At 34.4% G+C, this 24,749-nt stretch overlaps 2 protein-coding genes across 3 annotated transcripts in view; one reads left to right on the top strand and one right to left on the bottom strand.

Annotated features, from left to right (window-relative positions):
* Positions 1 to 10,278, bottom strand: part of LOC102581339 (KH domain-containing protein At4g18375-like) — a 30,045-nt gene extending 19,767 nt beyond the window's left edge. The window contains exons 1-8 of one of the 2 annotated variants that reach the window (XM_006357992.2): positions 10,103 to 10,278; positions 6,469 to 6,569; positions 5,254 to 5,982; positions 4,001 to 4,474; positions 3,680 to 3,925; positions 3,326 to 3,538; positions 2,798 to 2,853; positions 2,628 to 2,718 (exon numbers count right to left, since the gene is read on the bottom strand). In XM_006357992.2, coding sequence (XP_006358054.1) covers positions 2,628 to 2,718; positions 2,798 to 2,853; positions 3,326 to 3,538; positions 3,680 to 3,925; positions 4,001 to 4,474; positions 5,254 to 5,886 — 1,713 coding nt within the window. In that variant the 5' untranslated portion in view covers positions 5,887 to 5,982; positions 6,469 to 6,569; positions 10,103 to 10,278. The remainder of the gene's footprint in view (positions 1 to 2,627; positions 2,719 to 2,797; positions 2,854 to 3,325; positions 3,539 to 3,679; positions 3,926 to 4,000; positions 4,475 to 5,253; positions 5,983 to 6,468; positions 6,570 to 10,102) is intronic. The other variant, XM_006357991.2, reaches the window with a different exon arrangement.
* Positions 10,279 to 21,609: 11,331 nt separating this feature from the next.
* Positions 21,610 to 23,965, top strand: LOC102577450 (ribulose bisphosphate carboxylase small chain 1, chloroplastic-like). Its single transcript, XM_006357993.2, has 4 exons — positions 21,610 to 21,864; positions 23,048 to 23,182; positions 23,301 to 23,353; positions 23,604 to 23,965. Exons 1-4 carry the CDS (start codon positions 21,685 to 21,687, stop codon positions 23,779 to 23,781), a joined length of 546 nt encoding a protein of 181 aa, XP_006358055.1. The 5' UTR covers positions 21,610 to 21,684; the 3' UTR covers positions 23,782 to 23,965.
* Positions 23,966 to 24,749: the final 784 nt, after the last annotated feature.

Here is a 24,749-nt window from a genome sequence, read left to right on the forward strand (position 1 = left end):
AGAAATTTTCTTTGGCAAGGTAATGGGGAAGGGGTCAAGAAATTTCACTTGGTCAAGTGGGATGCTGTTATTTCCAACAAAAAAGAGGGAGGTCTGGGAATTAAGAATTTGAAAGCCCACAATAAGAGCCTTCTGCTAAAATGGCTCTGGAGACTAGCAACAGATGATCAGAGCTTATGGAAGGACACTATCTTTGCAAGATATGGAAAGGAAGGATCATGGACTACTAAGGAGGTCAATACTCCTTATGGTGTGGGTCTATGGAGAACTATTAGAAATCAGTGGCCAAGAATTTGGAACAACTCTGTGATTAATGTGGGAAATGGGAGGAAAACCTTGTTCTGGAATGATACATGGATGGGACAAACACCTTTGAGACAGCAGTTCCCAGACATTTATATTCTCAATCAACAGAAAATGGCTACAATTTTCTAAGTCAGAAATGAACAAGGATGGAACCTGATTTTTAGAAGGTTCCTCAATGACTGGGAAGTGGAGAGAATGACTCAGTTCTATAATACCTTGGAACAAGCCAAGAACCTCACTTGTGAGGAAGACAAATTGACATGGAAGCTGGAGAAAGATGGCAAGTTCAAGGTGAAATCAGCCTACAAATTACTAGACACTTCAACTGAAACAAAGGAGTTGTGGCCTTGGAAGATGATCTGGAGAGGGAAAATACCACATAAGGTGGCTTACTTCACATGGCTTGTTGCAAGACAATCTGTTCTGACTCAGGATAAACTTAATGAAAAGAGGAAAGGACTTATGCTCCAGATGTTTTTTTTGTGAATCTGAGACAGAGACAATAAACCATCTTTTTTTGCATTGTAAAGTGACTGCGAAGCTATGGAAGTATTTCATTAAACGAAGAGGTATCACATGGACCATGCCTAGAAATACTGCAGAAGTCCTAGCATGTTGGAATAGAGATGGAAATCAGTCAGGACACAAGGAGAGATGAAGATTGTCCCTGCCTGCATCTGGTGGACAATATGGAGTGAGAGAAATCAGAGATGTTTTGAGAACAAGAGCATCCCTTTCCAAAGCATTAAAATGAATTGTTTAGTGACCTTTTACTTTTGGTGTATCCATTCTATTCCCAAGGATCCGGGGGACATCACCCTATTCTTAGATAGTTTATGAGGGAGATAGGTGTTTAGTTTCTTTTTGGTAAACCCTCTATACTTTTGATGTAATTACTACAGGAGTTCACTATTGGTGTACTTCTATGTTTATAATACCAGTTAACTTTCTCAAAACAAAAAAAAACTCATCTTAAAAGTTTCATTCATAAACTTCATGGATGCATTCTATCACATTATTCTCTATTAATTCCTAGCAATGAAGGAAGAAGACCGGCACAAACCCGTAAAGACCCAAAATCCTACTACCCTCACTAGTCTTGATACGTCCATCAACTCTTATTTATCGAAGGTGTGTATCATCTGCTATACTTCCACCCCAACTAATCCTCTGAAATGTTACTTTATCCAGAGCTGGCCTCTAATTCTCTTTCTCGCTGTAATTGATGGTAATAACAGACTACTAAATCCTTGAGCTCCCCATATTCCCTGAAGTTCTCTACCATGATGTTTTTAGTGAACTTGTATATTCTAGGTGCATTAGGAAGAATATCACTCAATGATTGTCCTTCCAATTCCTTCCTTCTCAGCTCTCCCCCAAATGTGCCCTCCTATCTCTTTTCCTTCTGAGGATGCTATGCTACCTGAAAACCTCACATTTCAATCTCCTTGGGAAATACATATGCCCAGACTTACATTTCAAATAACATTAATGATAGATTAAAATGAATTATAAGCTCTACAAATTATTATAGTATAACATTAATGATAGATTAAAATGAATTATAATCTAGTTGAGGTCCTCCATTTCCTCTCTTTCACCTAGAAAAAGAAAATGTGAAAATTCATTCTCAGACATAAAACTTCAATTATCTTCTAGGTCCTCCATTTCCTCTCACTTTGTACCCTTCACAGAAATAGTGGTCTCTTTAATATGACTTGTACAATCCTCACCTCTTAAGCTAGCTTTTGGGATTGAGTAAGACCCAAGATCCATTTCTTTACATGGTATCAGAGCAGGACTCATCCCAATTCCTATTTCCAATGTTGGGGACATATTAAATTACCCACACGCCATTGAGCTAGCTTCTGCGGTCCTACATTGGCCCTTTAAGGAATGGATGGTCTCTCTATTATGTCTTGGGGAATCCACACCTCTTGAGCTAACTTTTGGGGTTTGAGTTTAGGCTCAAGATTTGTTTCTTTACAAGAAATTTATTACATATGAAATGAATGCATATAACGAACAACATTTTATAGAATCAAAACTTGAATATGAAAATACATGTAGTTTTTCTCTAGCATGTCCTCAATATAACATAAAAATGGAGAAGGATTTATTAGTTTTTTGTATCGTGGAAAAAAAGGTGGAGTCGGGAGTAACAATATCCAGCAGTTCACCCAAATAGGCGGTTATCAAAACAAATGGAGGAAAATAACACAATGCAAGTCTTCTACCTGGTTGGAGTAAAATGGACCGAATGAACAAACAAAAGAACTCACTAAATCATCTATTAGTAGCTCTAGGCAAAGAATATTTACCTCATCAATGTTGTACCCTCCTGTTCCTTTTGCAGAACCATAAGAATGGTCTGGAAACTTCATCTCTGGGGGACTACGGATATTTGAGAATCTGGGGTTCACAATGGTTTTCAGATGAGCTGCAATAGAAAAAGCAGTGGAAAAAGAACATATTCCGGAATTGGTAGTACCTAGTGGCAATGGGAAGATCTGGATAACTCGGATGGTCATATTCACGAACAGCACCCTACAAAGAGAAAGTGGCACTTCTTTAGTTAACTGGACTAACTGAAAAGACCAAGGCAGCAAATGGTTTCCACAACTGAAGAAAGAGTGACAAGTCACTTATTCAAACATCCAAATATATGGTCAAGGGGAAAATACTATCAGACAGAAATATATGGCAAGGCATATCTCATGTACAATTCCAGTAAATTCATTTTGAATACAGGATTGGTGCCTCATACCACCACCACATTAAATGAATTAGATGATGCATTCTGCAGGTCATACTGGTAGTGCAAGGTTGCTAGAACCTGGTGCTCTCCTCATGTGAATTATCCTTAAAGAGGTTACAACAAATATGTCACACTACCCAAAAACCAAAACATAGAAGATCAGAAATAAAGGTATGAATTGCCCCAGGCTCCACTGTTATCAAAACAAAAGTCAAGGTATAAGCTCCAGTAGAAGAACATTAGCCAGATAATCTTCCCTACCTTCAAATGTTCATATCTTCTAGAGCTACCAGCCCCCATCGCACCTGAACGTTGTGGGTCTCCACTTCGAAAATCCTCTGAAGGAACAAATCCAGGAAGTGGCCTAACAGGAGTAGACTCCACTTTACTATTTGCATCCCTAAGGCATCTTTCTCTGAGCCTTGAAGATATCTCAACCAAGGCATCTTTTGCAACACCGATGCTTCCAGATATCTGAATAAATGGTACTTTGAGATTGAAATTTCTCACAAAATCATGGAAACAACAGTACCAACATGCACTAGAAAATTGAAACTAGGTCATATGTGAACCAGAAAAGCCTAAATCTAAGCTTGCATACTACAGATAAATCACCTGCACAAGCTCTTCATCTGCAGATGCGCATCTGGGTTTATCGTCCTTGGAAAGAACACGAATATCCGCTTGCGTTCTCCTTCTCATCTCATTGATAACCTGTCCTCCTTGTCCAATAATGCAGCCAACCTTATTTGAGGGAAAAAGAAGCCTCGTAGTGACAATTCCTTTGTCAGAAAATTCACTTGTTTTACTTTGAAGTTGAAGAATGGCATCAATAGTTCGTGATCTGGGATCCCAAAAAGACTGGAAGGAAAACAATGGCTTAGTGACATGCTATCAGTATGTTAATATTACGAATTCCTCAAGTAGAAACATTACCTCCAAAGAGGAGACACGAATAACTCTTTCATCAGATTCGGGTGCGACATCCTCAACATGTATACCCGCTCCTGTATCCTGCTGCAGTTGTTTTACATTGAAGCCTCCCTTGCCTATAACACCGCCAATTTTTGCAGCTGAGCACAGAATTTTCATGGTGAAATCACCTGGAGCTTCACCAGCACTAGGGGGAGGACCATAATCAAAATCTGCACGGCCAAATCCAGTAAGCTGGTTCCTATAGCCTCCCACCCCTAATGCAGGCGACATACCATTTAAATTAGTTTTACTTTGAGACCACATTGGTTTTCCTGGAGGAATCATATTTTCCATGGGAGGACCAGGGGGGTGAAAACCTTGAGCACCATGTACCATAGGAAAACTCGAGATAGGTTTGTCTTTGCGAGGATTCTGATGCAACAGAGTTGATACTTCATACAAGGCTTTTTTCACTAAAGCAGGTTTGCCTGATATCTGAGAAGAAGAAAAAACAGTATTGAAAATTCTGACATGATATGTCCCACAAAAAGATAATTAATTCAACTCCAAGACTATTAGCAAGAAAATTAACTAAAACTAGAGAATTATATTCCCCAATAGAAATAGTAGTTTCGAACATGATTGTATCCGGACAAAGGAAATTACCACCATAAAACCAAGAGACTAAACAGAGTTGAAATCCCAAATACCTGATTATCTATTAGATGTTTCATATTAAGAAATAGCATGGCTACCCAAAAAGACAGACAGATTGGAGAGAGAGAGAGAGAGACAAACAAAAATTTAGCGTGGCTGCCATTTGCATAATTTAAGCAGAGACAGAAAATTTCTGCTTGTCAAAGAGGTACATTGTTTTTTTAAGTTAAAAAAAAAAACTCAATGAGGAAACTACGAGTCAGATAAACAATAGCTACTAGACAGCTCGTCTAGTGTTCAAGGACTTGAATTGCTAAACAATGGTGGATTATAAAAATAACACTAGCACTAAGGTATCAGGACTAGTAGAGGCTTGAAGACAATCATAGGGAGAAAAAAGAGATGTACAAAAACATCTGATCAATGCAACTGTTGCATGTAGAACGAAGATCAGTACAGATGAACAATTAGTTAAAGTAAACAATACTCTTTCCTTTACATCCTCTGCACCATCATACTCTCCAAGTAATGGAAGTTCATATCAAAACTCACTCACATAAGAAACACAAAAGAAACTAAATAATCTATGTATCCAAAGAAAAGAACATGAAACTTACTTGGACCAATTCATCAGTGGTCATAGCACAAGCGGGCAAATGCTCAGCAGAAAGGACACGAATGCTAGCCCCAGTCTCACTTCGCAATTTCTGAATAACATCGCCTTTTCTTCCTAAAAGGCATCCAACCAAATTGTTCGGAACAAGGAGACGCGTGATTATTACAGTTTCACTCTTATCCTCATTTTGTACTCCCTGCAAGTCTTCCTCAACAATCCTATTGTGAACTTTTAACAGAGCATCTTGCGCGGCACAATGTGGCTCCATGGAACAATTTTCTTCCTTTGTCTCAGGATTATCATTGTTTTTGTCATTATTCTGTCTCCTAGCTAGTTTCGTAGAGGGACTAGAGACGATTACAATTCTATCATCAGAACCAGGAACACTGTCAGCAACTGTAATCTTTGCTTGAGTTTCCTCCCTCAAGGCTTTGATTATGCTACCACCTTTTCCAATTACGCTACCAACTTTTTTGGATTGACACAGTATACAATAGGTAGTATCTGAACTCTGAGAATTTTCAGATGACCGTTCGTGACTAGAAAAATTCAACTTTGCATTTTTACTGCCTCCCTTCCTCTTGAATTGGGGGTTCGAGCGTTGCTTGAGAGAATTTCTTTTGTATTCGTCCATGACTAGATGGATTGAATTATTATCAACTAAAAGAACCTTCTTATTCCTTTGGGTAACTTCTCCTTGCTTTAGCACTTACTCCAACAAGGATATGACCTGAAAAAGGAAAAACATTTAACAAGAGACAGAGAGGGCAGCAACTACAAAGATAAATGATTTAAATAACTTATAAGGTACGATTAAGAGACAGAGAGGGCAGCGACTACAAACATAAGCGAGCTAAATAACTTATAAGGTATGATTGCATCCATTCTTCAAAAAAGTGTATGATCGCATCCATAATTATTGATACGGTATGCAAGGAGGAAGACATTTCTGTTAAACATGAGCGTGGCTTAAGTTTCAAAAGTCACACCAACAGAAATGAAACTAACACATAATCATCAACATTGCAGAGTGTCTTCAGCTCAGTTTAATTTAGAGACCTGCCAGTGCATTGTTCTCATGAGTTTGTTGCTTTACCAGTCCCCATCTATTTTGCAGTGTCTAAATGCTTAATAATAATCAGAGATTAATGCACTTCAGGTTAAGTCAATGGTATGAGGTTTGTAACCAGAGGAATGAATTAACAGTTAAACATACTTTGTCAAATAAGTAGGTTTCTCCCTTCTTTAAACAGCAAATTAGACAGATAAATTCCACCAAGTATCAAAAGCATCCATAGCATTCTACAAAACATATCCCTGGAGGAAAGAGAAACAAAAAAGAGATGGATACTGTGAGATTCTGCGAGCTACAAAAGCACCTCTATAGACTGTTGATCCAGCACTATTGTCAAAAGGTGAAAATCCTAGAAAAATGTCAAGACTTTATGCGCAAAAATAAAGATATTATTCCCTTTAATGAAGAAAGATGCAACAACATACCTAGCGAAATCCCACAAAGTGTGGCAATGAAGAAAGATGCAGATAAAGGAATATATTTGTGTGTGTATATATGTATGTGTGTGAGCATGTACAAACACACACGCAAATACAATGCAATAATAAGTAATTATAACAGAAAAAATAACTAAATGGGCAGAAGAATTGGATAAGTCTTATGATAAGTTGGAAAAGAATAGAAATCGCAAATTAGTGAAATTTATTAAATAGAAGGCCTAATACATGAAATGACACTACAACTTGCACACATCTGCAAAACTGGTCCCCCTACTTTTACTTGTTCCAGTTTAGAGCATCTACTTGTTAAAATTCCACATAACAGACACCTCTCAAAGAAGGAAGATGGCTTAAAAAAGCGCATGTTCCTCAATTGTGTTGACGTTGACAACACATTACATATCACATATAACTAACATTTGTTAGCATAGTGGACAAGATCATGAATATATGTACAGATCTGTGTGTATTAATATTAGGAATATCAGAATAGTGAATAGCTATAACACAAATATGTAATATCTGTATAGATTGTAGTGTAAAGAGCTTTCCAAAGTTAGAGATAGGAGATATTCAGGGATGATTACAGGATGTTACAACTAGAAATAGCAGATATTCAAGGATAGAAATAGCAGATTTTTAGGGATGTAAAATCAGAATTCTTTCTATTTAATGGCAGAATTCTCAATTTGAGAGACATTCAGAAAAATTGACATGGTATCAGAGCCATCTCTTGACTGCTCTGATTCTTAAAGTCCTACATGTGTGGTTCCTTTCAAAACAAAAAAATGGGAGTTTTGGTTCGCTTGACTGTTCGTTGATGATCTGTCCTAAATACCTAGGGCTTTTGGTCTTGGTCATCTGTTATGACCTTCGCTTCAAACCAAATCTGTGCATCTTTAAGTGAATCCTGCATCTACTCTTTGGAACCCCACTAATATCATACACATCCACAAATAATCTTCTATCAAATGGACTTGCCACCACTGGGGTTTCCCACGAGAGCCATTGACGAAATGCCATCTCCAATGAGGAAAGAACTACAAGGTCCTCTGCCAAACTCCTCTTAAGTCGAGAGAGATTCCTACAAAATAAAGATATCTCCAATTACTTTATACCCTCCACCACCCACCAGCGCAGCCTCCTCTGTTGGCCACCGCAGCTCCGATGAGGATGAGACGAAACACGCAAACAATGATAGCATACATTGTTTCCCCAAAAGTGTACAACACCCCAGTTAGTACTATATTAATAGGACTTAATTTGCGCTCTTAGTAAAGGTAAGGGGTCTATTTGGAGTCAATTAATGAACTTTGCTCCCTCTACAAAACTTGTAAATGAGAACGGATTCTGAATCCTCAAAAACGATTAATGAGCAGGCCATGTAATAACTTTATTGCATCCAAAATACTATCACCAGTTTGCACATTGTTCTAGAATTTTGATATTATGTACACAATTCAAAACAGCAATGAATACAAATGACGCACGACTCATATTTTATATGGTCCCAAAAATGCAATTACTCGAATAAGAGTCATTCCTTGTTGTTTAAAATATTTTAGCAGTGTAGATCTAATTTAGAACGATCTTTTGAAAAGTTAGTATGGGTGTAAAAGTGGTTGTAGTTAAGTGATCCCCTAACAGTTTTTGTAGTTTAGTGATTTTGAAAGACCTATTTGCAAGTTGGCCAACGGTGAGAAGTTTATGTGACCAAAATCAATCAGAGGGTATAATCATCATATTTCCAATATTTGAGGGGCAATGTTAGTTGTCTTTCCTTTTTTTAAATCAGACTCGGAGATCTGTTTGTTATAAGGGACATAGCTCCGCCAGTTGGCTGACGGTGGAGACCTTTTGGGACCAAAATCAAACAAAGAGTATAATAGTACTATTTTCAATAGTTGAGGGGTAATTCTGACCTTTTTCCCTTTACTCAATACCACTTTGTATAAAGCTCAAGAATTGTAATTTAGATTTAATGATTAATTTGCTTACACCAAATTTCTGATTTTCCTTTCTAGTCACTAGTATGTTCATTCACCATAATAATTAATGCATCAGTTTCTCCCTTCGACGGTATGGTGGACCATTTGAAAGGAAAGGAATGCAAGGATTTTTGAAAGCAAATCGGAATCTGTAGTTACTACTAAGTGCAGATGTTTATCCCAACTGTATTTTTTGTGTAACATGGCAACTGCAAATGATATAGAGACCATAATAGATTTTTTGAGCTCATTACACAATATGTAATGGAGGCATGGATCTACCCCTTGTAAATTCCCCACAAAACCTTCTGGTTGTTGGACATTTAATACAATATCTTTTTAACGATCAAAAAAAGATTAATGTATCAGTTTACGTTGGGTAATGCTGTCCACCTTAAGATAAAGCTCATGGGTGCTGAGACCTATGCCATAGAGCCTCAGTGCCTCCAGTAACGCACAACTTTTTGATTTAATTGTTGTCTTAACTGCACCTTTAAGAACAGCATTATCTAGTTAGTTCAGAAACAATATTAAGCTAGTTAGTTCTTCACTCGATCTTCTAAAATCACGAAAAAATAGTCTCCTGTCTACGCAAAACTTTGTGAACTCCTTACTTAAGCTCGATCTCTTAGTAGTTGATACTCAACGAAAGATGGAAGTCATGCTCTTAGTGCACAAATGTAACCAAAAACTATATAAATTATCTTTATTAATTTGTTTCTACTTCTCCGCCAATATTATTGTATTACCATATCAAACTCACGATATTGTGAAACTATATTCAACAAAAGAACAACAAATATTCTTATTAGCTCGATTTAACCATGATACACCTTAAAATTACTGATTCTCTAGATATCTAACTAAGAAACAACTATTAATTATTCTACACAGAAGAGATCAGCATTATCAAGTAGGTTTAGAAAAAATATTAAGCTAGATAGTTCTTCACTCTACCTTCTAATATCACAAAAAATATAGTTTCCTGTCCAGGCTAAACTTCATGAACTGGTTAAATTCGATCTCTTGGTACACAATGAAAGATGGAAGTCATGCTCTTAGCGCTTAAATGTAACCTAAAATGATAAAAATTACAGCTTTATTAATGTTGTTTCTACTTCTCCGCCAACATTATTGTATTATCATATCAGACTCACGATATTCAACAAAAGAACAATGACTATGCTTATTAGCTCGAGTTATCCGTGATACACGCCTTTAAATTACCGATTCTCCAGATTTCTTACTCCACAAGCAATTACTATAATTCTACACGAAAAAAAAAGATGCGAACTAGGTTTTCAATTGTGGAAACGAAAGCGAAGAGCTTGAAAGTCAGATACATACCATTTCCAATACAACGGAATGTATAGCCGGTAACGGAGTCGATCAAAGTGGAGCTAAATAATGTAGGCAAGGACTGTAGGGCTCGTTTCTTCCCAGTTTTTTCACCGGCGGGACGAAATTTTGGATTCGTTTTCCGTCTTTGATTTCATCAGGACCTAAGGAAGATTACTTTTGGGCCTGGGCTTTTCTAGTGGTTGGGCTACAATAAGAAATGGGTCATAGCATTAACACTTGTAACAAAAAAAAAAGTAATTTCCTTAAATGTCTCATTATTTTACACTTTTTATTTTAAAATACTCCCTTTGTCCGACAATAGTTGTTCACTATACTAAAATTAATTGTCCAACAAAATTTGTCCAATTTAAAAAATCAAGAGATAATTTACATTTTGTGTCTATTTTACCCTTACTATTAAATATTATTTTTCATCTAACACATTTTTCAAACTATTAAATTTAATAAAGTCAAAGGATAATATAGTAATATTGCCCCTATTATTTATTGTTTCTTAAGGGGTGTGTCAAGTCAATAATGAACAAACTATTGTTGGACAGAGGGAGTAACATATATATTTTTTTATTCGCGCGCTGACGTCATGTTGATGTTTGTGCCCACCCCTTTTTTTACCATCATGTTATATTAGAGTATATGAATTTACTCTAATGATATCAAAGTGTAACTGAGGAGTGTCTTCATTGAAGGACTACTTCTTCCTCCTTGATACCATCAAAGTATAGTATTCTCTGGTGGTATCAATGAGTAATTGAACAGTGTTTTCATTGAGGTTTGTTTCAGTCCTTCGATAAGATTATTCAATCATCCATGATATCATTACCGCATTACGGTATATCTACATATTGTCATGGTATCATTAAGATAAGTTACAATTTTCAATATTTTGATTTAAAAACAGTTTTAAAAAGAGTCATAATTTAGATACAATTTTTTTAAAAAAAAAGAAAAAAATATATAAAAATATATTTTCTACTAATTTAAAGTTTAATAAATAAGATTGTAACTTAATAATTTTCTCTTAATTGTTTCTTATTTATTTCTTTAAAAAAAAAAGTTTAAGCCTATATGATACCGATAGGATATCAACATACCGACGGATTGCCTTCAGGTCATGCTGAAATAAATCAAAATTAAACTAAATAACCTACCCATACTTCGCACGGGCTGGACTTACTTTTTAAAATTTAGTTAATCCAAAAAAGATAAAGTCAAACTTAAATATCGATACATAATGTGGTCATTCACAGAAAAAAAAATTCAAATGTCTAATAAAAAGAATTAGATTAAAAAAAGAAGGGATAAGGGTCTGAAAAATACCTTAACTTTGGTCGAATTTGTTGTTGCGATACTAAATTTTCATGAGGACCTATTACCTCCCTAGACTATTTAATACCGTATTTTTTACCCCCTGAACTATTTAATAGTGTATTTTTAAAGGTATATATGTGCCCACGTGGACACATTACTATTTATAATTTTGCATTATTTTTTATGTCCACGTGGGCAAATATATATGTTTAAAATACGGTATTAAATAGTCTAGGGAGGTAATAGGTCCTCATGAAAGTTTAGAATCGCAACATCAAATTCGACCAAAGTTGGGATATTTTTCAGACCCTTATCCCAAAAAATAATAAACAAATTTAATAGCTCAGTAGATGAATTCCCTCTAGGACATACAATTAACTCCATAAGGTGGGACCAACATGGGTTGTAGTGCACTCGTGGGAGTGTTTCACCCTTAACCAGAGGTCTCGGGTTCGAGCCCTGGGTATGAAGAAAAATCTTGTTGGGAGCGTCACCCCCGAATGGGCCCTGCAGAGCGCGATCTGAATTTAGTCGAAGCTTCAATGTGAGCTCCGGACATTGGGTAGAAGAAAAAAAACTCCATAAGGTGGGGGAACAACATCCATGAAGGGTCATGACATTATTGTCATCTCCAATCAAATACATATTAGCCTCATTAATGGTGATTCAATACATCACCTTGTTATCAAATTTCTTAAAGCATACTTCGATCACTATTAAATAGTGTAACATATGATTGCATGCAACAATAAAATATATGTAAGATTTTTTAGTGTAAATTTGGAACTATAGTTTTTTGATTTTTTTCCATCCCTAATACGTATATGTATTCTTAGAAAGGGTTATTTAGATCTGCGTCCATGACTATGTTGTCCAATATTGAAGGATGCGTGAAGGAAATAGATCACTATCGCCATTTATGAGATTTTCTGATGACCTATTTTTGAGAAACAACTTCAATTTTCTTCGTTTATGAGACCATCGCTCCGAGAATTTCTATCTTGAATGACTTGATTATCATACAAGAATAGAAATGGACTTTGGGTGTTTTTTGCATGGGTGGACTCAGCAAAAATAATCAAAATAGTATTTGATTTGGGGAAAATTGAAAATTATATTTGGGTTTTCTTATAACGATGGTAGATTTTTGGATTTAATTTGATTTGGATTTTAATTTAAACGGATAATTTTGATTGAAATTGCGCAATTGAAGTCAATTTGGGAGATTCTGTCCAAATTAAGGGTATATGTGTTAAGTTTGTAAACGACAAGGGCATGGATAGCTCAATATTAACAGTAAACGTAAGATCAACTAATAATTTAATTTTGAAGTGCATTTTTTACCCTTTTCTCTTAATTTAATATGATATTATATATATATATATATATTAGTAAAATTACTCGTGCCTCGCGTGGAAATTTAATATCACCAAATTTATAAAATAATACTGAAAACCTACCACTCATTAAAACTAAAACACTATATTATCTTGCATACAATATTACGTAGTAACAGACATTAATAATGTAAAGAAAAATGAAAATTATAGCATCGTATCACTTATCCTAATAACATAAGCATAAATTAATGATTGTAAAAATACATACCATGATCTGTAACAATATAATGAAACAGAAAGGAAAAATTGAGCTTACTGAATGCAGCGTCCCCTTAAGGAAATTAATTCCCTCTAGTACCCAGGTTTCAAGGAATAGAACGATTCTATTCACCAGTGTATTGATACAAAAACAATGGTTTAAGTGAGTCACTCAACATGAACAAATACATGAATATTTAATTGTGTAGCAGAAGAAGAAGAAGAAGAAGAAGAAGAAGAAGTTTAGAATTTTCGTTGTTTTAAAATGAGAGGAAATCCCTCTATTTATAGACAACAAAGGGTAATGTGAACAAATGTTTATTGTGCCTTATTGGAAATGTCACAACTATTTGGAAAAGTTGCAACTCTTCGGAAAGGTCACAACCTTTCATAGAAGTAACAACTTTTCATAAAAGTCGCAACTCTTCATTAAAGTCACAATTTTTCATAGAAGTCACAATTTTTCATGAAAGGGGAAGACTAGTTTTAGAAATAAATAAATTAAAAGGAAAAATCCTGGTTTGTGGTGGAGTTACGTAGACGGGCCTAGGGTTCTCTTTTATATATATATGATATATGATATATTGCTCTATCTATTTTATTTTATTTTTACAAAAATTAACAAGCAAATAATGAATTTTAATTTTAAAAAATATGTGTACAATGGGAAATTAATGAATACTAGTTTAAATATGGGAAAAGGGTTAAAAATGCCTTTAACGTATCCCAAATGGTTCAAAAATGCCCTCCTTTCACCTTTAGGTTTAAAAATGCCCTCAACGTTTTTTAAAGGTTTAAAATTGCCCCTTTTTAACAGCCTGTTGTAATGGCAAATGATGAGTCATTAAATTGGATAAATGGCTTCATCTTATTGGTCCACCTAATTTTTTAAAATCCAGCCCAACGATCCGACCCATCTATGCTACAAAAACTCAAACCCACCCACAAACCCGTTTACATATTAACCTAACATATCCTTGAACTCCATTTTAGCAGGATTCTCAGCCCTTTTTTGTAGCAGCCGCCGAGGATGGATAACGCCAACCTTTTCCAAGATGGTGCCTGGTGGTTCTGATTTTGTTATACCTATCCGTTGTGCTGAGCTCGATAAGCATCATTAAGGCAAATTCATGATTATTGTACTTGTCTGTAGAGCCATCAACGTAACAACTTCTTGCATTGTTAACAACTTCAACTATCTTATTATAGAAATAAGCTACGTCTTTGCTGATATCCAATACAAACATTTCAAAGGCTATATGCTTGAAATCCTCTGCTAGCTGCAGCTCTGCCTTACCATGATGCCCTCCATTCAAGTTTCTAATGAGGAATTTAAATTCTAAACGACTAAAGTTTCAAGATAGCTTCTTCAATATATGCCAAACAAATTGAATTCAAGAACTTGCTTACAATAGAACTAGAAAACCTGCAGAATCTCCATCCGATATTTATCAAAATCAAGTTTGTAGTGCAGCCATGTGCAAAAACATAGAGAAGAAATTGATTGTTCCAAACATTGTAGTTCTTCGATCTTTTTCTTCTTGCAATTAACTAGAGAATGGAGAACAGATGAATTGAAGGAGAAGAAAGAAGAAAACTAGAGCTAATGGAAATAAAAGACCCAAAAACGATCAGCCTATCGGGTCAGATTTTTCGAAATTGGTTTTTAGACTAAGTGGGTCATATATTTTGAAATGTGTAAAGAAAATGCATGTCACATTTGCCATGTCAGCAGACTGTTAAAAAAGGGTAATTTTAAACCTTAAAAAAACGTTGAGGGCATTTTTAAACCAAAAGGTGGATGAAGGGCATTTTTGAACCATTTGGGATACGTTAAGGGCATTTTTAACCCTTTTCCCGTTTAAATATATATGCACTAGAAACTTGCGCCGTACCGAATCTCATTCAAAGTTGGAGTTGATGTGAAAAGCAAAGCATAATTTCCCTTTTGTAAACCCGTAAGTTTTTGAGTTTTACAGGTATTTAGTGATTTTATATATGAGATGATGGTTATAGAATTACATTACGGTGTAACCGACCCTAATTTGAGTTGGTTTACTAAACCTAGTTTGAGTTGGATTTGTTTTTCTCCTCAACTCTATAAAGACAGAGGAGAGGAGGGGTTGAAGCAGTTTAATTTCAATGGAGGAAGCTGATAATTTGGAAGATGTGAGACACCATTTTAGGGGAAAGGCATCCTTTGTAGTTGGATCGAAATTAAGATTCTATAAGCATCGCAATACTACTGCTACTACTGTTAATGGCTTACCTATTTTAATCCTTCGATTTAAAATTTTTATTCAAAAAGACCTTTGGCATAAACATCGTCAACATCCATCACAACTCATATATATGCCTGATTCTCATAGAACTGTAACCCTATCATTTCATCTCAAAATATTACCTTATGAATACATGTCACACCATCTGTTTTACAGTGTACTTCAGCAAAATCTCACCCACTGTGGTGATAAGGGCTCTACCCTCAAACAGATGGTAATTCATATACATAAACTTATTCAACATGTGTTGAACAAATCTGATGGTGCTAGAAATTGCAAATACTTGGAGATGCTTGTTGATATGAATTTCAAATTGGAATTTATTTGGGATGAGAGGATACCAGAGGAAACGCAGCGTGTGAGACCAGAAATAATCTTACAGTAACCTATCAATAATGCAGTTGCCGGAGAGAATGGAGATTGATGATGATCAGTGTTTGAAAGATCTTGATTGTGTCATCTGTCTTGAACAACTTGAGGTTGGAAAGATCCTCTGTTTGCCCTGTTCACATATGTTTCACAGAAATTGCATTACAACTTGGTTACACAAGAACCGTTGTTGTCCTATTTGTCGCTATCGCATGCCAACCATATTTGATGAAATACTAGTCATATGGTGAATTAGACTCCTAGCTTCATAGTTTTTCTTTTTATTTTTTATTTTTACAATAGTTGAGTTGAATACAACAAGTTTATAATTCCAAGTTCCTGTTTATTTAGTTGATGTAAAGATCTTATTTTGATTGTCTTGTACACCAACAACTTGATTATAAGCCTTATCTAGCTTCCCGTCATCCTGGCATAGTAAATTCCAAGACTCCGTCAAGAGATCAAATAGCAAGTCTTCTCTCTTCCGCTTACTATATTTTTCTTTTTCGTATTTTATAGTTTCATAACATATCTTTTTTTTTTTTTTTAGATAATGAAAGCTTTTATAGCTAACCTAGCTTCCTTTAACTATAATTGTTGATTATATTGCATTTTTAAGCTTTGAATGATTTTTAACTTTCTTTAGATTATAAATGACTTGTTATATTAGTATATTGCTATATTGATCAAGTTCTAATTTGTGAGTGATTTATGCATAAGAACTCACATCTGATTTCCTCTACTAAGAACTCGAAAGAATCTTAGTTGTAATATCAACCATGTGAATCAGTAACTCGATAAATTAGAAAGTCGGTTCAAGTGAACGTACAACATGAGTGTTACCAAAGACATAACCCTCGAAGCATTCTTCCTATTGCGTTAAACCTTAAATGTCTCAAATCTTGTTCTTGATTACTTGTTACAATATATAAATTGGCTTATATTTCTGCAGTATTTTATTATCAAACCAACTCTTGAAGAAAATAATTGTTCAATTAATTAATAACAGTAAATTCTAATCAACTGTAAATCATGTCTTTGTGGGTATAATATTTGAATCTCGAGTCCATATATTACTTAGCGACTTTTGTTTGGAAGCAACACTCACAAATATATGGGTACGTAAGATTTCTATACCTTCTATCTTGTCCAAACCCCATATTTGAAACTATACTTAACACATTCATATGTTGTTATTGTATTACCCAATCGAAAGTTATACGATTTCAACACCAAATCTCTAAGAAGAAAATCATGAAAATTACAACCTAAAAGTGTGTCTAAACTTGCCAGAATGAAAAAAAAATAAACTTGCGAGAATGAAAAAAAATTAATCCAAGTTGTCAAGGAATTATGGTATTGCATTGAGTTATGTACAATATTATAAGCAAGCAAACAATTCAATTACTTCGAACTACTATATCATGATATCTCAAATCCCCCCCCCCTCCCTGCCAACAAGGGTTATGGTGGTGGTAAGTACTCCTTCATCCTTAACTAGAGATCTCGAGTTTGAGTCACCCTGATACAGAGTTGCCTTTGTTAGGTACCCCCAATATGAGGCTTCTTGGTGTGAGTCCGAATTTACTCCAATTCCAATGTGAGTATAGACCAACCTCAGTTATCACATATTTGTATCCTCTGCCTACCCCCATCTTGGATGAGATAGCAAAGGTTTTAAGACAAAAATATTCATTTATAACAAAATCGATAAAATTTCTGATCGCACCGTCGCTTGAGTGAAGGACCATCACTTAGGACCTCATAACATGGCCAAAATTTGAGCTCACTGGTTAAGTGTGACGCACACTTGTGACGGGCTGACATTATGGCCATCACTCACTATCAGGATGGAGGATGTTTAGTAAATCAATCATAACTTTTTATTTCAACTTGGGATTAATGAACGATTAGTGGAGTTGGAAAGAAGACTTATAAACTTTTAACTTGATTGGTTGAGGGTCACCTAACACTTCATATTCTAAGAGAATGGCCGTTTGAAGTTGATCTGTAACACCCCGAAAATTTCTAAGCTAATGCCTGAACCATTCTTCATTTGTGCGTAAGGTTGTATCGGGTGATCCATAAATTGCTCATATGTGTAAAGTTCAATTCTTTAGTTTGGTGTTGGATTTGGATATGAATTAAGGTCACTAGAATCGCCTAGCACAGAGTTGAGTTGAAAGCTTCCTTACCGAGTAAGTTTTGATGTAAGATTCTACTTAAGTTAACTTCAAATGATCATATCTCTCAGCACATAATGAATTATGTGACCCATGACCTACCAAATTGAATTTATTTGAGTCATCTTCCGAACGACACCAAGTTTGTCTTATTTAGAGTTCGGAGTAAAAAGTTATAACCGTTTTACCAAGGACTATCAATCAGAGTTGCTTGAAGTCAATTCCTACGACTTGTTTCTACGGGTCGTCAAAATTGCGATGACCCGTACTGTCAAGTCGTCAAAAACTTCAGAGAGTCTGATTTTGTGGTTTAATTCCTACAGATCCATTCTACGGGTCGTAGGTTCTACGGGTTGTAGGAACTTCTACGGGTCGTAGTTTGGATCCGTAAAATGGACTTTTGAGCTTGAAAATTGTGTAAAGTATACGGATTGGATCTACAGTCAGTAGGAACTTCTATGGGTCGTAGATTGGACCTGTATAATGAATTTTTGTGTCGAAAAATTCAATATAAATTTTACGGATGAGATTTATGGCTCGTAGAACAAACCACGAACCGTAGATGGATCCGTAGAAGGTTTTCGTCTGTTTTTAAGAGGGATATTTTAGTCTTTTTCCACCCCTTCTAAGCCTAAACCCCAATTTTTTTACACCTAGTTAAGGGTTTAGAAAATGTTAATGAAATCTTGTACGTTCATTAACACTTCAAGTCTTTAGAGCAAGGTTCCAAGAGGAGAAAAACTAGGGTTTCGAGCGTTCTTCAAGCTTCGTTGATTTCGCCAAGAACTTTATTCTTCCAAGTATGTAAGGCTACTCATAGTGATGGACTGACTTCGTCCTCACGCCCTACATCTACTTTATTTCAGTAAAGAATAATCTAGGGTTACATCCTTAGTTTTGATGATTCTTGAGATGAGTTTCGTCATTGAGTTCTGAGTTCTATTCCTGATTTTTGAGGTTTTATATTTTGTATTGAGAATCTTGAGTTGATTGTTCAATCTAATTTTCAGCATGACCCCTATTATTGAGTTATTATTGAGTTTTTAATGAGAATCTTTTAACCAAACTCTACTGTATTAAATTGATTTTGAGAAAGTAAAGATGAGTTTTTAGTTGAGTTTAAAGAACGATTTTGAGTAAAGTATGGGGGACTAATTGATTCCCAAATGTATCAGTTTTACATTGGGAAAGAGAACTTTGATTTTCATAAAGAGTTAAAAGAGTTTCCAGAGATAATTTAGACATTACCTCTTAAAGAAGATCCTTTGAGTAATTACCTCAAATTGAGAAATAGTGTGTTTTATACATTTGAGCATGAGTATAATTTATTGGGAGTAACATTGAACACCGATATGGGGACGATCTTAGACAACTCACATTCCTCATAAACCATGTAGCCCACATGGGTAAAAGATCGTACTTTTTAGACGACTTCTTATTGCTTTTGAGTAGAGCTTTAGTGGATCCACTTAGTTGAGGTGTTCTATACTCTGGCAAGGTATATGATAGTTCTAGCAGTGTGGGTGAGACCTTGTATCATCATGTAGCTCATAGTGATGGTTGTCGGTTAGAGAATCTCCCAAATAAGAGTTACAGAGTAATTTAATGTATTTTTATGTACATCCTTGAGTTGACATCTTTTAATTATGAAGCTTTAAATATTTTATCTCTTAATATTGCTTTATATTGAGTTGAGTTGAGGTGAGTATTCTTCCAGCTAGGGGTGTCAATGATACGGTTTGGTCGGTTATTTTTAAAAAATTATACCATCCCAATTTTTCGGTTATTTTATAATATATAACCAAAGTTAGATTTTTTACAACCATCCCAATCATATTGGTTTCTCTTCGGTATCGGTATGGTTCAGTTAATTTTCATTTTTTTACTTTTAAAATATCACTTCAAAATATACTACTATTAAAATATTTCTTTCACAAATATCACTTTGAAGACGAAGAAGCACTGTAATTCTTCATCAAGAAGACAAGAATGTAAAATCTTGTTGTTGTATTGTTTGATCTTAAACATTTAATAGGAGTGTTTGCATAGGTTTTGTTGTATTGTTTGATAGAGTATTTATTACAACATCTTTTAATTTTAAACCTAATTAAGTAAAAGGTTAATTAAAGAGCAAAGACGCAAAGTTTTCTAGTCACTAAAGGCCTAGGACCTAGGTTATACCTATTTAAAAATTATTATAAAATATATTTATATATTAAATTTAACATATTACTAATATATAAAATATATTTACATACATGTAAGGTTATTCGATTCGGTTCAGGATTTTTTTGGTTTTTTCATAAATTAAAAAGACCATCCCAATTGTTCGGGACGGTTATACACTTAAATTAAAGTCCACGATTTTATTGAAAAAATAACATAAATCGATTTGGGTAGGTTCGGTCAATTTTTCATATTCTTTTGATACCCATACTTCCAGCCTTATCAGTTCAATTATTTATTCATTCAACTTTATTACATATTCGTACGTTCAATGTACTGATGTTATTCGCAGATACAAGTGTTCAAGATCATTAATAGGTGATTCGTTGAGATTACTTTGCACTTCAGATAACTTCGGTGAGCCTCCTTGCATTCCAGAGGACTTCACTTTTATTTTCTAGTTAGTTGTCTTGAGATGTCGTGAGTCTTGTTACGACATCCATCTTGAATTATAGAGGTTTCATAGATAGATAGAGTTGAAGAGTCTCTCAATACTTTCTTTTCCTTTGAGATGTTTTGCAAACTATTATAATTGCATTGAGTATTTTTCAAACACTATGAGCTGGGTATTTAAAATTTTAATGATTTACTTCTGCTTTAAGCCTTTAAATGCTTGAGTCAGTCTTCCGCTATAAGTAGTCAGCCAGGCCAAGGGTTCACTTGGGGACCAACAATGGTTCTCGAGTGTCGGCCACGTCCAGGGTGTAGGCTCGGGGAGTGACATGATTCTTGCATGATTACACGGAAAAAATTAATCAGTAGGAAGGCTTTAAACTCGACTTACTGCTAGAAGTCCCTTATGTTCCTAAACCACATCTGACCAGGTCCAAGCTGATGCACTTACGATGAGAGGTTCAGATCTTTAGCGTAGAGTTTGTGAGGTGTTACAATTAATTAGTAATAGTAATTCTAATAACCCTAAACCATAAGTCTCTATAGATATAATATATGACTCTCGAATCACTATATTACCTCGCGATCTGTGTTAGGGAGCAACACTCACAAATGTACGAGTAAAATCTCCTTACATCCTACCTTCCTCGAATTCCACTTGTGAAATTATATTAATATATCATTATTATTGTATTATCCGATCGAAAATTATACAAATTCAGCACCAAAACTCTAAAAACAAAATCATGAAAATTACAACTTAAAAGAGTGTCTAAACTTGCGTGATTGAGAAAAAAAATTCCAAGTTGGAATCATGGTATTGCATCAAGTTGTGGACACTATAAGCAAGCAAACAAGTATTCTAGCTATCAATTTACTTTGAACTACTAAATCATAAATATTTCAAAAACCCCCCTCAACCAACCTCAATCACACATTCATATCCTCTTCCTACCCCCATCTTGGATGAGATAAGATTAATGAGGTGCTTACACGTGTCACCTCTATTGTGGTGACTTAAAATGTAAGAAGAAAAAGAAAAGAAAAGAATTTCCAACCTTTCATATGTAGATATTAAGTAATTGTATAATGTTATCAAGAACCACATAACATATCAAAACCTTATCATTTCATTATATAAAGGGTAGTGGACATCAAAAGGTTCATATTGAACTAAAAAAAAAAGAAGAAAAAGTAGAAGAAGCAATATGGCTTCCTCTGTTATTTCCTCTGCAGCTGTTGCTACACGCACCAATGTTACACAAGCAAGCAGCATGGTTGCACCTTTCACTGGTCTCAAATCTACTCCTACTTTCCCTGTTTCAAGGAAGCAAAACCTTGACATCACTTCCATTGCTAGCAATGGTGGAAGAGTTAGGTGCATGCAGGTAATTAACTCATCGATTTTCGAGATTTATATATACACTGACAGTATGAAGAATTGATATTTTCTTAGTATGTTGTAACATGTAATCTGTCTTATTTCTTGATTCAATTATCTAAGGGGTTTATAGGTTGTTACATGTTATATATGTTAGTTACTCTCTTTCTGACTCAATTTATGATAGTACTATTTTATTTTAGTTTGCTTGTCTGATCTTAATTTGACATAATTTTAAGAAACAAAAAAAAATAATTTGGAATCTTGTGGTTTTAAACTAAAGTTATGTAGAATGTATCAAAATGTCCTTTGATTTTGTGATTTTAAACATGTCAATTGTCATGTGGGAAGTTATAATTAAATAATTATAAAAAAAGAAGAGTAATACAAACAAATTGAAACAGGGGGAGTATATGTTAGTTACTCACCTTTGATCTAGTTTATGCAATTAGTATTTTTCTTTTTAGTCGGTTTCAAAAGAATGACACATTTTTATATTTAATAGTGGTATTGATTTAAGTTACCCCTAATGAGATGATTTATAATCACATAAATATTTATATTTTCTTAGACCATGATCAATTACATAAATCTTTCTTTATTCTTGAACTCCATATACAATTAAATACCTCCATATAAAAATTAAAATAAGAGAGTATCTTTTTAAGTTATCTGATAATTCATAGAAGTTAAAGATTCAATTGCTTAACTTATCTTTGATTATATTATACACATGGAAAAGATAAAATGGTGTATCCTACGTATAATCTCTATGTTCAAAATTAAAGACAAATTCAGGATCTAAAATTAATGAATTCAAAATATCTCTATCTTATTATGTATATACAACTTAATTTTTCCATAGTTCGAGTTGAAAACAATACCTTAACTTATCCTAAATCCATGGTAGATCTAAAATTTCAAATTACTAGGTATGGACCACAACCACAACACTTGTGAATATTTTGTGATAATAAGTCTTAAAATTAAACAATATTTACAATAGACACTAGGTGTTATTACATCACGAGTCGTTGCCTATATTGCTTGGATTTTTTTCAAAAATGTTGACAAATGCATGTTAAGTCCTTCAAAATAGTGCATTTTTAGATAATTTGATAAGAGTGTAACAACATTTTCAGAAAGTCGATAACTTATTTTTTTTTTTTTTTTTGGGGATATGTATATAGGTATGGCCACCAATTAACATGAAGAAGTACGAGACACTCTCATACCTTCCTGATTTGACTGACGAGCAATTGCTTAAGGAAGTTGAGTACCTATTGAAAAATGGATGGGTTCCTTGCTTGGAATTTGAGACTGAGGTCAATATCTCTTTCTAAATTTTGTCACATTTACTTTCGTTTTATCGGAAAATGACACATTTTTATATTTAGATACGATATATTTTTATTACTTCAATGTGTTGTTTCTTATGTGCAGCACGGATTTGTCTACCGTGAGAACAACAAGTCACCAGGATACTATGATGGAAGGTTAGTAGCGGATTCATAATTTAAAGAATATATTCAATTTACTCGTATTACGAGAATCTTGAAAATTAGTATAAATATCATGATTTGAACTCGTGTATTAAAAAAGAAAAACTCATAAAACTATGTATTCGCTTCACATGCAAGCTAGAAGCGAATACATAGTTTAAATGATTGGTTCAATATAACACAAACTTTTTAGTTACATCATAAATATAGATACAAAAATAAAGTTGAAATTCTGAATCCGCAGGTACTGGACCATGTGGAAGTTGCCCATGTTTGGGTGCACTGATGCAACCCAAGTGTTGGCTGAGGTTCAAGAGTGTAAGAACGCATACCCACAAGCATGGATCAGAATCATTGGATTCGACAATGTGCGTCAAGTGCAGTGTATCAGTTTCATTGCCTACAAGCCAGAAGGCTACTAAGTTTCATATTAGGAACAAAATTGTCTTTAGGGACACTTTGTTTTTAAATGCTACTTAGGTTTCTTTTTTGTTTTTTTCTTAATTCCAACAAACTGTTTATGTTTTCTTAATAATTTACTATTCGGTTTATGTTTTGGATTTATGAGGACCTAATTATATGATGATTTGGTGCTTTGTTTGTAAATTTTGATTCTTGTGGTTTATATGATTTTTGTGTTTTATAATAATATCTTCAATCCTAAATGCAAATGGTCTACAAATTGGAGTAGGGGTAGGAGAAGGAGAAATAAAGGAGGAGAATTGAATCTTCACTAATAAGACAAACGTTCAGATAGTGAGATAGGATTCCCCAACTGGAAAATCGAATCCTCACTAACCAACTGAGATATTAAGATTCTTCGATTGATGCTATGATATTGACAAAAGTGTTTTTCAAATTGTTAGTCAAACACAAGTATCTACTCTTCAAAAGTAGATTTTCAACAAAAAGAAAAACACTTTCGCCCAAGTTGCTATTCTTCGAAAGTACATTTTCAACTAAAAACACTTGCCAAAAAATAAACGGGCTTTGAAAGCTCGACCAACCAGGCTATTAGTGTAGGATAAGTTTGTCACTCTCAAAGCAAATATCTTTTACTAATGAAATATCTCAAAAGGTTTTCTTGGCCATAATTGTAGAAACTGGAGATAAAAGGGATAGAATTTCAAATATTTCCAAATGAAATAATCCTACAAGATTTATACTATTTGAGAACACTATCACAAGAAATTTGAAGTTATATGCAACAAATAGATAGGTTAAAGAACTAAAACAACAATAATAAGACATGTGAGACACAAAATATGGTCAGGAGAATCTAATGATCAATGAAGTGGTTGAGAGTCGTAAGGTCTTATGTTTAAATCTCAACCTAGACAAAAACACTAGGTGATTCTTCATATATGTCATAACTTTGGTGGACAAAATT

The sequence above is a fragment of the Solanum tuberosum genome, unplaced genomic scaffold, assembly GCF_000226075.1.
Source record: "Solanum tuberosum cultivar DM 1-3 516 R44 unplaced genomic scaffold, SolTub_3.0 scf00260, whole genome shotgun sequence".
Lineage (NCBI taxonomy): Eukaryota > Viridiplantae > Streptophyta > Magnoliopsida > Solanales > Solanaceae > Solanum > Solanum tuberosum.